General features: G+C 37.7%; 1 protein-coding gene across 1 annotated transcript in view; it reads left to right on the forward strand.

The window, feature by feature from the left end:
- Window positions 1-14,303, forward strand: part of FAF1 (Fas (TNFRSF6) associated factor 1) — a 165,751-nt gene that overhangs the window by 112,502 nt on the left and 38,946 nt on the right. The window contains exon 13 of the mRNA XM_010131516.1: window positions 8,444-8,598. Coding sequence (XP_010129818.1) covers window positions 8,444-8,598 — 155 coding nt within the window. The remainder of the gene's footprint in view (window positions 1-8,443; window positions 8,599-14,303) is intronic.

A 14,303-nucleotide genomic window follows, 5' to 3' on the forward strand; every position in this document is an offset into this window, starting at 1 on the left:
TTATTTAGTTTTTCCGTACATCCAACCAGACATCTCAAGTTTCTGTTATTCCATGCACAGTTTTAAAATCAGTATTTTAATAAAATTAGAACAGGGATAGTTTATTTAAGTTCTGGTGACTTATTCGCTAAGGAGAAACCCAAACCCTGCATAATTAACTATAGATAAAGCTGAAACACAAACAAGAGAATCATGCTGTTTAAATTTACTTTTTGTTGTCATGGTAGGTATTTAATTTTGAAATGAAGAATGCTTTGGCTCCCCATACTTACTCATTTTGGACGGAACAGCTATGTTATGTTAGGGGCTGTTCTGATAAGTGCAGTGTTACCAATCTACGCTGCATGGCTTGAGTTTACACATACTTCACGTGTCGTGCATACACTCTAAGTTTAGTGGATATTTGCATGTCTTTGCACAGATTTCAGAGCAAAATGGATGCGTAATATTTCAGTGTCAAAGTATGAACTTACAGTAACTCATCAAAGTGGACCTTAATGCATGTTTTAAAGAAATCGCATCAGTTCAACAAGGGAAGTGTTTGAGTTAGGAAGTGCACTTTGCGTTGTTTCATCGGAAATCGTTGATGGTGTATCAATATAATAATGGACGAGAGCCCATTAGGAGTTTTCATAAATATTATTTTATATACCTATAATTTTGATATTAATGCAGTGCAGTTACACAGTTTTTTAATCAAAGTACTTCTTATTCTGCTTACATAGCACATCAGAAATTCCTGTGACCTTACATTTCTAGTATTTTTGCAATGTATGCAGACCAGATCCTCGTCAGGATAAGGTTATATATTTAGGAAAGCATTATTTTTGTGCCTTTTTTCTTCCTTTCTTTCTTTCTTTTTTCCAAAATATTGCCCTAATTTTTGAAAGCTTTCCATCCATCAACTACCCCATGGGATGACAATATTTTTGCTGTAACATTCTGATTTTAAACAAAGATATGAGAATGTATAAATACTATTTATTTTTACTGCTTTTTTCCTCTTACAAACAAGTTTTTTTTAAGGATGGCTAGTGGGATTCACACTTGAGGAAGGGGATACATGATTTTACAGTTTTGTAATTGCATTTCATGAAATAATGTAATATGTGTATCAGTTTAAGAAAAAAAGCTTAGGAGAAGTTGCAACCTGTATGTCTTGTCTCCTCATTTATACTGTGGAGGGAACTTAATTTTACCAGGGCAACAGATGAGGTTCAGGCACCAGCATTCTTCACTTGAAGTGAGAAATTGAGTTCCAAGAGTAAATAAAAACAAGATTGAAGGTTTAAATCCTCTGCTAGGCTTTTTGAACTTATATACTCATTAAATGTTTATTGGAGTGGTGGGATTACGAAGGATTTGGGTAGCTTCATCAACTGGTATATACTTAATCACTAAGTAAAACACTACATTTGATAGAGTGTTTCTCACGATGCCACACTCAATCCATCTTAATGAAAACCGCTTCAAACTGATTTAATTTGAGAGCACTTGGCAGCTCGAGTGCTCAGAGATCTTAGCCTTTTCTTGACAAATTCTCAACGCTGTCCAGAGCAGAAGGTGCACTCTACAGTTCAGGCCTAGTGAGACAGCCATCAGCTACGTTTTTAATCTATATTGCGGATAATTTTTTCCCCTCCAAAAAATTCCAGTGCATATCAACCTGAAGCCTTTTTGCAGAAATATTTTAGTTTGGGTTATTTTTTTTAAAATTAACTTATTTCTGAACATGTGTTTTAAACACAGATCATGGGTTAAAATTGTTTTTAAGAAAATAGATGTTCTTAGTGTCTTTCATTTTCTTGGGCTGGAAAGCATGGTAATTCATAGCTGCTTAAGAAAAACATTACTTGAGAAAGAAATACCTTGTAAAAAGTTTAGATGATTGTCTGTTACCTGTGTTTTGTTTAGCTTTTATTATTGTAGGGGTTTTTTTATTATAGCTAGTTTTAGGTAGGAGATACGGAATAAGGTCAAATGGAGCTCTACTTTAAAACATGTGTATCTCTTTAGCACAAAAATACAATAGTGAAGATACAGAGCTTTGCCTTGTAACAACCAGTGTCCTTGGCAATGAAATCCCCAGTTACCTCCTGCAGCCTGATTGTTTAAGGGCGTTGTGTGTTCATTTCCAAGGCTTATGGGTATATATAATACAAGAAACTATTCTCTTTTTTTTTTTTTCTTTTTTTTAACTGGGTCACAAGAAAGAGACAGAGGTTTATTAAATTAACAAGTGAGTTCTTTTGAGAAAGTCTTCCTCTACTTACTGTGCCAATTGGAAAGAAACATCTCTCGGTTACATTAGTTTATGAAGAACAAGCTTAACTCATTGCTCAAGTAGCTACATTACCTTAGAAACAGCTAGACTCCAATACCATGGCAGAAATCTAATAATGGACACTTTTAAACAGGATGTTTGGGAGAGGATTCTTTGCAACCTAAAGTTTGTGGGTGCCTTGTGTTCAGAAACATCAGGGGGTTTATCCTGAGAGTGGTGTTGTTACTAATACCAGATCTTAATGTTATGTTGAATCTGAGCTGCTTACTTGAATAATACTAATTTATTTTCTTTTATTAGACCTTTTCATTTTTTATTTTTATAGGTAGTTGCTACTTTTTTTATTATGAGAAAGAATAAAGGCATCTGCTTTACCTTTTCAGGAGCTCTTGTCTTTATATACCTCTGTCAGATCACCTCCTGCTCCTCTCTAAACCTTTCTGTCCACTGACTTTTAATAAATATGTGAAACATCTCTTAGCGTAGATTGGTATTGTCACCTCAATATATATTCCTGCATACTGAAAATGAACCACGTTTTTCTTCTCCTTGAATTCTGTCTTTCAGGTTCAATATAGTGGCAGCACCATCCCTTTCACATACGGGTACTTTATTTCCTGAATATCTGGAATAAATTATTTGGCATGTTCAAATAAAAGCTGTTTGGGGTTCTTTTTCCCCCCCATGGTGGTAGCAGAATATTGCTTCATAGTGGGCTTTCTGTAGGATCATTTTTATCTGTTCATGCAGAACTTCAAAATAGAAAAAAGGTTCACAGAGGTGATTATTCTGATTCCTGTTAGAGCGCGTTGTAGAAACAGCACTGGCTGCCCTCCAGTCTTCTCATCTCAGAAGAGAAATTTGAAGTCTGTCTTTTAGATGCTACCTCATGAGGAGAGAGGTGCTGAATCCCAATTGCAGGACAGCTTTATCTTTTAGTCTTTGTTGTCTTTCCACCTCCATTTACTCCTGAAATACTGTGGAGCGATGTCAGAGTACAGCTGTGCCATCACCTTTGACTCCAGGCACATTTCAAATTCAAGTCAAATTGCTATCCCTGCGTTTTATAAGGGGCTTCATCATGTTGTGTGTCCAAGGTGTGCTTTAAAAATGCATCTCTGTGGTTGAGCTATCTGAGGGTCCTAGATGGAGAAATGGTTCCTTTATGGATTCTGATTAAACATTAGTAACTTGAACAGTCATCTACATGGTCTGGCTGAAACTGCGGCGGACAGGTATAGAAGTATAACTCTAGCCTTCTGGGAAGAGTAAATCAGCTGCTCTGTGGTAGATGTCAGTACATAAATTCCAGTTAAGTCCCATGTTAGTCACCTACATTTTCCTTTCAGTCTTGCCTGATGCATGTTGGCAGTTCTGTGCTTTCATTCTTAAATTAACTCTGGACTTTGGACAATTACTGTTTAGAAATTGTTGCTACAACATACCAGCTTAGTAATCTCACTGTGTGCCCACTCATCCTTTATTCTGCTTCACCTTTTAGATCTGAAAGATTATTCCTGGGTACGGGTTCTCTTCAGTGTTCTCTGTACTTATTATTAAATAGTGAAAGTGTATTGAAATTGCCTGCCACACTCTACATTCCCTCCTCTTTCAGAGCCTGTGTTTTGTAGGTCTTATTTGAGTTTGGGTTTAATTACTGGATATTCTTTGCATTATGTAAGATACCACGACAAGTTCAGTGGATTGAAACAGAGATACAACAGTATAATAGGATCAAATATTTGGACGATGAAAGTAGACTGAATCAAGCTTAAAATAAAACACAGCTTTACCTGGGAGAATGATTAGTCATTTGAACAGCTTACCATTGTTCCTGTGGATTCTCCATCACTGATGATTTTTTCAGACTACATATTTCACTGAAAGGTAAAATTACTGAAAGATTGAACTAGAAATTAGTTTAGGGATGTCTTATGCCATGTATAATACATTACAGGAATCATCTCACACTCACTTAAGGAACCTGTGGGCTACATTTTAGTTCCAATCGCCTTGGTGTTAGAAAAGAATTGTATTCTGCTTAGGCAATAAAGATTGTGCGTAAGAAAGTAGCTGTGTGTCCAAGAAGGCTGATCATATGATCTCCAAGATCACCTCAGAGAGGTGGATCAAATTGTACCCTTCAGAGACTTAAAGATGTACAAGTGTGTCCCTTTCTTAATCTAAATTAGCTCTCACTACATAAAACCTGCAGGAAATATTAAGGTCTTGATTCATTAGTCTACCAGCTTGAAAGAACATTCATGCCTCTAGCAGATGTTACTCGTGAACATTCTTGCCTCAATTATTACTTGAACTTGTGAACCCGAAATTCAAAAATAACCTTTTGGGTCTGTGTTTTTGCTGACCCTTATGACTGTATTGCTACTCTCATTCTAGGTCATATTCTTCTGAGGTATCTGAAGTTATTCATGTTACTAGGATCTGACCGAGAAGCTTGGATATCCCATTACTCAGTGGTTATCGATTTAGTCTCAACCTCATGAAGATGTGTGCTTTTTTCTGCCTCAGTGCCAATTTTTCCTTCATTTCCTTTAATTCTGTGCAAGTGCATTAACTTTTCTGAAGTTAAAATGCAAAAATAGCCAAGTTTTGGTACACAGGACAGATCTTTAAAGTGTTTGTCTCATGTTGGAGTGCTTGTGCGTGTTAGACCTTTTGGTCAGGTGCATCACTTTATGTGGCAGGAGTCTGCTGTACTTTGGATGAGGTGGCAGAGAGGTTTCCTGGTTCAAGGCTACAGCTGGAAGGACTGTGCCTCTCAGAGGCTGCCCTGCTGCAGTACATTGTCCGTGCACAGCCTGCGTTCCATTCCAGGGTGACACATGCCAGGCATATTCCATCAACAGATCAAAATCTGGCAGGAGAAGGCTGCATCGCTTCACTGAAGTACATAGTGGTGAGTGTGAGGCAAGGCAGCAGGGGCACAGCTAGCTGAGGCTCATGCAGTCTCTCTGCAAGAGAGGCTGCAGAAGAAAATTGCATGAGGTCTGGATTTTTCTAAGGTATTTAGATAGTCGAGATGCTGGAATGGCCCTTTTTCTTGTGAAACAAAACAAAACCTGGAACTTAGAGTTCAAACTTTTAGGACCTTATTGACATTGATGAGACTTAGACTCTTGAGCGTGTTTGTAAATCCAGGTCCCTTCTGAAAACTCGCCTGTATGACTGCCTGGTTTTCAGCATCCACAGGCTCTGAAAAATACATCTCTTGATGGTTAAGTTCCTGAAGTCCTAGGGGCTTTGGAAATCCATCAGCTATTCAGAACTTGGAACCTTTTCAGTATTAGGTACCTTCATATGAATTAGTAAAAGTTCTTCCCCAGTGGATTTCTTTTTTCTTAGTTAAATTTTTATGCTAAATATATAACCCCTGAGTCATTATAATTTTGAGAAATCCAGCACAGAACAGACTAGTGCTCCATTAGGGGGCTTCTTCTGTGGAAGACTGTTCAATGGTTTAGTAAGTCTGTTTTATTAGTATTGACTAAAAACTTCCCAGTATTAGTCGTCATGGAATCCTAGAATTTACTCTGATTTTTCAAAGGCTTGAAATAAAACCAGCAAAAACCTGCTTATAAATATATACTACTGTGGGTTAGTAAAAAGCCCCTCACAAACAAACGAAACACAGAATGACAGCAACAACAGCAAACTCTAAGCCATGAGCCTTTTGCAATAATTCCTTTTCCAAGGAAAAAATACCCCTGGCTTCCGCTAAGGTTTTTCAAAATCATGTTTCAGCACTTCAGTTCCTTCTGCTACCTGTTTTCATTTGTCCTAGCAGTATGCCTATGCCTGACTTTAACATTTGGGATGAATTATCAGACACAAGTACAGTCTTTTGTAAGTGATGGAGTTCAGTCTTTTCACGGTGAGATTTGTTGGTGCAACAAAAATTACATTCATTTGTAAAGTAGCTCAGTGTAAACATCTATTGTGTACGTGCCTGTTCTGTTTACTAAAATTTGTCCCTAAATCTTTAAGCCTAAAACTGTACATATTTTGAAACATTCCGTTGTATGGAATCTCATATTTAACAGTTTCATGGGGTTGTTTCTTTGGAAGTAAAAGTGTTTCTCAAGAGCCTTTTTTTTTCTATCCGCTCCCAGTGAAAAGAGGAGAGCAAAGCCATCCGCTTACCACAAAGCAGTGCCACCACAAAGGAAAGATTAAGGGTTTAGGGAGAGGTCAATGTGGGTTTTTCTCTAACTAAACACTTTCCTAAAGTTTCCTTGTGGAAAAAATAATGAAGTCATCTCAGAGTTTTTAAAGAATTTTTATTTCTTTTTCACCGTCTGCATTCGCTTGTCTTCTCAGCATGGATGTTTAATCTTTCTAGGCTTTGTGAATTGGTCCAAATGAATAAGTGGTGAGCTGTCTCTCTAGGAGCTAGAGGCTTATTCTAAGGCCCTAATCACTGAGTAAACACATCTTTGCCCTCCCTCTCTTACAACTGCTATATAATAGTCGAGATTCTAGCACAGTAACCTGGATATTGCAGGGATCGACGCTTTGAAATGCAGAATGGCTGATCCTCAAAAACAGACAGTGCCTGATCTTCCCCTGCCTCTTTCTTCTTTTTAAATTAAATATCACCACAGAAATGCTGGTTTATTGCTTGATATTGTGCATCAGTGCCCTGGATTTTCAAGTTTGGTTTCAGTCAACATTGTTGGCTGCACTTAGATGGATCTCTGCATGTGGGTCTTATTAGTGGCCCTTCCTGGCACATGCGTGTGTGGTTCTGAAGCACATTTAAATTAAATTAGACAAACATTAATGCAAATTACTAATCCCTTTCCCAAAGTCTAATGTTCAAATGTATTCTTTGTTTTATAAACAGTCATTAAGTTTTATGCAAAGCCAGTATATGAGGTGATAGGCATACAAGCTTTTTACAAAGACAACTTGTCTCAAAATTGCATCCCATGACTTGCTATATCAGAACACATCAATATCTAGTGTTCAGTTCTAGTGTTCTGATGAAGCGATTTGAGAATCTGAATTTGAAAAAAAAAGTCTGAAAATAGCATTTACCATATCATCTCAGCAAATATGTTCAAATAGGATTTTAAAATAAAGTAAGTAATATATATGGGTATGGAGGAATGGAAAGTGTTACCTTTCTGAGTGGTACTTATAATTCACTAAATACCAGATACAGGATCATGGTCCTTCAGTAGCTCATAGTTTCCCTGTAGTTTTCTCAGTCCACTTCCTGTATATAGACTCCCTTTCCAAAAGGTGGTCTGAGGTGACCTTGGGGACACAGCACTGCTGGCAGTGAAACTCATATATTACTTGATAGGGCTTCTGAAGAACATGGCACAGGATATTTTGTGTCAAGAAGGCACAAACTCCTTCCTCAACACCTAGTCTTCACTAACGTGGTAACTACAGAGACATGTATCGGCACTCACAAACTCAGTGTGGGATTTGATCCACGTGTCCCATACCCCTTCCCTTGCATCTTTCATATTTGCAGTGCTGGGGTGGCTACCTTGCTCCTCAGCACCACAAGAGATGTGGCCAGCTGGGCTGACACGTGGCCTTGTGACCAGCTGCACGTCAACTCACAAACTAGGTGAGAGGCTCATGTGCTGTGGGCCTCCCCATGTTATATGGCTGGATGGAGAGCTACCAAAATATCCAGCATGTAGCGTCGCAGGCATTGGGACTGTAGTTGGCTATATTGTTACTCATTTTCCTCCTTATTTGGCCACAGATGCGGTAATAACAATACACTGTTGTTTTCTCAGGTTGTTTACGATGGTTTTGTATTGGAGATGCTGCTGTAACAAGAGGTGTGCTCCTTGCTCAGGAATATTATGTTTATGGGGCAGCAAGCCAGAAAAAGTTAACTCATTTCTTAAGCGAAGACTGTTAATAGTTTTTTTGTTTTCATTCAAATGTTGTTATTTTCATGTTCTGAGCATATAATATGTTGTGTTTTGGTACCTGAAATAAAATATTAGGAAGCATTGAGATTTAAAGATTTGGAGGGGATGGACCAATTGACTTGAAATCTACATGTTGAGTCCATAGGGCATTCTAACACACAGATCTGCAGCAAGAATTTTAAGCTACTAAATAGCATGAGGAGGTCTTCCGTGATCTTTCCTTGTGTCTTTTCAGAGAAAGCTTCTTGCTATCTACCTCCACCATGATGAAAGTGTATTAACCAACGTCTTCTGCTCACAAATGCTTTGTGCTGAATCTATCGTCTCCTATCTGAGTCAGAACTTCATAACCTGGGCGTGGGACATGACAAAAGAGGCAAACAGAGCAAGGTAAGACTCTTTGGACTGTGAGTGGAGCAGCTTTTCTCTCAAGGAAGACCCTTATTATTGTGTTATCTCTGTGTATAAAATCTTTTATTGCTTGATATCTATTGGAACTAAAAACTTCATGCTCATTCTTAGCTGATCAATGGAACTGTGCTGGCTGACGTTAACTGAGGATTGGACCGTCCTTGTTTTCATTACAGAGTGACTTCTTATTCCTGTGCAGGAAAAAATAGTTGAAGATTTTTTTTTTTTAGTTGGTTTTGCAAACTTAGTTTGCACTGTAGTGCCGTAACAGTACGTGACACTAATTGTATGTGCATAGGTGTGCATAACTGCATTAGAACTGTCTGGAATAATAACTACCGCTGTTAATGAAAATCTTATTTAAAAAATAACATCCATGTGACAAATTAATATTTAAAAACATAATGCAAAAAAATTAAAAGCTTGCAATTCATATGACCTCTTTTGAACTACAGTTTTCTTACAGAACATTTCATTGGTAATGTTCAGATATTTTGATAGCTTTTAATATAATAAAAGCTATCCTTAGAGAGGCCATCTGTTTGCTGATGAGTGAAAAAATTAAAAAATGGAAGATTCTACCTGCTTCTATGTCTTCTATGTGTTACCAACAAATTTTCTTACTTTTATATGAGACCTCTCCTTTAGTTATTTACCAATTGTTCATAATCTATTGAAAATAATGATTTGATGATTATATTTATATTTAGAAATCAAACTTGTTTGGTTTTCTCACTTGGACCTTATTTCATCCCCTTTATTTACACAGAAGACTACTGCTTGCCAGGATAATGTCTTGTGGATATTACTATAATTAGAGTTATTCTAACTTTTGAACAAAAGATGCAACAGTCACTTGGGCTGGGATGGATAATGTCACTTTTTTACACAACTCCATTGATTATTGAACAATCAAAATTACATATTTATGTTTCTTTCTCTTGTGGCTTGCTAGCGTAGAGCGTTCATGCATTCCTATTCTTGAATACGTAAATTATAGGTAATATTTCTTTACTGAAGGTGAGCATGGAGAACAGAACAATTTCTTTTTCCAATATGCTTTTTAAATGACACTTGTGTTTCACAGACGTTCCTCACTCGACCTTCTGCATTTTGGCATTGGATGAATCAGCAGCTATGTTTCTATTTAAGTTATTCTAGAGAAGAGTCAAAGACTATGGAAAAAAGCAGTTGCAAAAACAGATTAAAAGTTTTTCAAGAAAGAAAAGAGAGAGAGAGGAAAAAGAAACATGTAGGTTCTTTCATAGGACCAAATACGTAGACAGCAAAGTTGCTTTAAGTCTTTTGGTATTGCCATTCATGGCAGTAAGGAGCCTCCTCCTTTTCTTTTATCCCACAAGTTGGTGTAGAAGGAAACACTATTTCTAAACCATCTGTAGTGGCTAAGTTCAGTTGACTACCTGCTGTTCTATTGTTCGCTTTTCTATTTAATTCTCTAGTTTCTTTTCTTTTACAATGACAAAAAATTGCAGTGTAGTTTCTTTTGAAAAACTGTTTGAGGGCTTTTTTATGACTGACGATCAACAGCCATGTAATTGCTTTGTTGTGTTTTACTAAAGAAATCTATTAAGTAGCATAACTTTGATACACCAGTAATAAGAGTTTGCAGGTTACAGAGACACCTGTGGTGACCAAAGCGACAGAAGCTGCCTGTTAGAAAGAGCCGGTACAGCTGTGTCCTATTAACTCCTTATGACACTTCTTAAAACACAAAATAAAGGGCTTGTTTAAGGCTTTAGAGCTCTCCTCAATGAGCTGAGTTCCTGATTGTGCATTATGGTAGGGTTTTTAAACCTTCATTTTTTGCTTCCTATTAACAAAAATAAAGAAACTGTCATATTAAGAGTGAGGTCAGAAAATAGTAAGAGGTAAACAAGGCATGCTGGCTCAAATTAGAGTAATTTCTCAGTTGTGTTTAGTGCCGCATCCTGCTCCTTAGACTGTGGTTTCTTCAGACGGGGCATGATGCTTCCTTCTCTCTTTGTAAAGCGCCAGTGCACTGTGGGCATTCCCACAAATAAATACTTGGTACCTCTGTTTAATTACTACCCTTCGTTATGCGACACAACAACAGTGTGGAGCCTGTTCTGCCCTGTGTCCCTATGAATACAGTCACATGTAGCTTTTTATTTGAGCGGTGAGGAGACAAGGGCAACAACAGGAGGAGCTGCTTTTTGCCTGTTGGCATAGCCCTGGAGCAACTTCTTTGTACTGTTTTAATTGCATTAGTGGAAAAGTCAGGGTGAGAAGGGAGAGGAATTGGGCCCACTTGATTTACAGCAAACAATAGGGACACCTCAGTGTCAGTGGCAAAAGACAGGTTCTCAGTACTGTAGCATGCCATGAGTAAATTCAAACATATAAATACTTTCCTCATATAAGCCAAAAAATCTTGAATATTCTGATTTTTCTCTCTCTCTTTGCTGTCCTCTTTCGGACGTCTATGGATGTCATTATGTTCCAAAACCAGTGTTAACAGGAGTTTCCGCTTTTCCCATTAATGAAATGGGGCTCCATCCTGAGCACTGTAGAACAAGATCAGGTCCAAAATCTTGGTCTTTTTTCCTGATTTTTAATATGTTTCTTGGCTGACACTGATGTGTAGGGATGTGCTTTGAATCCTGCATTCCTGTACACTAGCACTTTTCAGCTGGAATCTCTGAGTCTTGTTCCTCAACGGCCATTGGAACGGAGTAGAGAGAGTTCGGTAGGTGGGGCTGGAAGGGAAACACTGTGTGCAGGTGCCAGGGTAAGCAGTAGTGCAGGAGCATAAGCATTATGACTTTAGGAGTCAGATTTGTAAAATTTTCTAAATGCAGCCACCCAGGACTGTTACTTTGTCAATCTGAAGGAGAACTCTAGTTAATACAATTAAGAGGATGGTTTTTTGGCTTCCACAGCTTTTAATTGTCTCTAACATAAGGTTTGCGGGAATGGGAGTAATTACTTTGGCTAAATGCTGCAAATTATGAATCTTTTCATTACCAGAGTTAATAAATTATAATAAAAGGCACAAAATAATATAATAAAATAATGAGCCTTCATTTAGGAAAGGAATGTTTTGTTTTTATAATACTGTTAAGGAATCTACATGAAAGCTTGATCACCTATAGTTTAGCTCAGTAAACGACTGTTTGGAATATTCTTGTCATTTACATTGTCCACAGTCAAAGGAGCAAAAAATACCACAAAGCTCTACGGGAGTATCTTCTACTTTCTTGTTATATTCCACTCAATTTGGGTGAATCGTGAGCTTAAAAGTTAGTTTCCTTTCCATTGCTTACTGTGGAGGTTTGCTACCATGCAAACTCCAAACAGCAGAAACATGCTTACGGGAGGTGTCAGGGCAGTAGAAGTGGTGTTCCACAGCAGCACTGCTGACAGTTCTGGCCCTGCCTGTTGGTCCGAGCTCGTGGCTGCAGCAGCTCACCAGCTGCATCAGGCCATCGCATGGGCTGAGCAATTCCTTGGGTTTTCAGAGAGGTTATGGATACGTAAGCAGGAGAGCCAGATGTAGGCAGCTATAGTTCTGGCACTTTCTGATGGCAAAGTTGTTGACTAAATACTGTTATTGTACTATAATGATGTGCATGTATATGGGATTTGAATATACATGTATGCAAGCACACGCCTAAATTTTTTTGCTTATTCATTAATACACATAAATATAATACATCTGTATTCAGGACAGATGTATATAGTGAATATATATACATACAAATATACCTACACATGCACATGTGCACTTCTGTTTGTACACATAGCATTTACAAACATAGATTATACATAATATTAACAGATTTCCAATGTACATAGTGTATGCCAAGCGAAGCAATGCCCAGGCAATAAAATGGTGACCCAAATGTCTGTAGCAGCTTTTTAGCTTTGGATATCTTTGCCCTTGGGTGCTGTATTTCAAGGTGTCACCGACTTTTCTCAGCTCTGATGACAGGTACTTGTTAGTTTTAATGTTCAAATGATAGTTTTTCATGTGGCTTAAGCTTAGGAAAGAGTTAATTGACTGAAGTGCTTCTCAGCAGCAGGTTGTCTTCACCTGCAATTTCTGTCATCAAGTAATTAGCCATATTCACAGTTGCTGACCCTTAATACTAACCTACTGAATGATGCATGCCTGGATGAAGACCAGTTGACCACATTACTCAAGCTCCCCAATCCTATTTATCCTTCAGCAAATATATTGCAGGTGTGGGGTCTGTGAGAGCTGGTCTCAGAGTTAGTTTCTCACTGCCTCTTCAGGAGTGACAGTAGATTCTGTACATGTTGCTTGCAAAACTGTTGGTTGTATTCTTTAGGCACTAAATCCTTAACAGGTTTCACAGAACAGTGTGAAAACCTTTTCTATTGTATTTTGCAATATTTTATTTAATTTACTTCAATAGCAATACAGCACCAGTCAATAAAAACAGGTCAAAAGTCTAATTAATGTTTTAAAAATAAAGGTTCTCAAACATCAGCAAGTTTGTCGTTGTCTGTATGGTTTGTTTTGAGGAGGAAGAGGAAAGAAGGTGAGGAGGGAACCCTTCTGTTCCATGATTACATCCCACCCGCTCATTTTCTCCTTTTCTCCTTTGCTTTTGATTTTAGTGGCGGTCTTAACAGAATGTCAAGATCAATTTGCAGCATGGTTTAACTCAAGGTTTGCATTCTGCCAGCAGCAATTGTCCTAACGAACAATGTCGTGTGTTCTTGTAGCTTCAGAAGCTTTTAGAAGGCTCATGGCAAGGGCAGCATCTAATGACTTTATTAGTGTAGGGTTTCAAAATGGGCTCAGTAATTGTTCGCATCTCTTTGTCATCTAGTCATAATTACTGCATAGTATTGTTCTGGGTTGCATTTGCGAATAGTTTCCTAACAGCTCTGAAACGAAGGAAAAAGGAAAAGAATAAAAGGTGATTGTCTCTTTAGATGGAGAACAAAACAGCCTGTATATAGATGATGGTTAAACTGTTTATTATACACCCACCAGAAAAGGTAAACTATCCCTGCTTAAATATTTATGTGCTTCAAGGTAATTTCATGTTAGTAGTCTAAAAATGTCCGAATTCGGAAAACTAAAAACCAGCAGAGAATGCATTTTAATCTGATCGTGATTAGTTAGATATCTATGTCTCTGTAATATTCAACTATAAATAGAAAGTATTCTCTCTGTTGATTTGATTAAGGTTTTCAGTGCATCATTTTATATGCCTATAGTGATGCTTTAAGGTCATCTGAAAAAAAAAAATTATTCAAACCAGAGGAATTAACTGATAGATTTGTAAGCCTGTGTTTTAAGTCCCTGCCATAAAACCAAATCCCAAAGCAAGTTCTATCCCATTGTACTCAAACTACAGCCTAGTTTATCAAACCTGTGGAACAGAAAAGGTGAAAGAATAAAACTCTCATGTCCTATGCAAAAGAGGTGAAGACAGAAGGAACAGGTAGTCAAGACAGGTTTGGACGGTTTTGAGGAAGGAGAAGGAAGTCATTCACAAGTCCATCTAACTACAGGAGTCCATAACTGCACCAGTGAAGTCTAATGCCAGATGGGATCGAAGCTGCAGAGAAATTCATCTTCATCTAAGAAGCTAAATATACCACCAGAAGAAATCATTGAGCTGGCAGAATCAGAATCTTTTGTAAAAAAAAAAAAAAAAAAAAAA

The sequence above is a fragment of the Buceros rhinoceros genome, unplaced genomic scaffold, assembly GCF_000710305.1.
Source record: "Buceros rhinoceros silvestris isolate BGI_N320 unplaced genomic scaffold, ASM71030v1 scaffold11372, whole genome shotgun sequence".
In the NCBI taxonomy this organism is placed as follows: Eukaryota; Metazoa; Chordata; class Aves; order Bucerotiformes; family Bucerotidae; genus Buceros; species Buceros rhinoceros.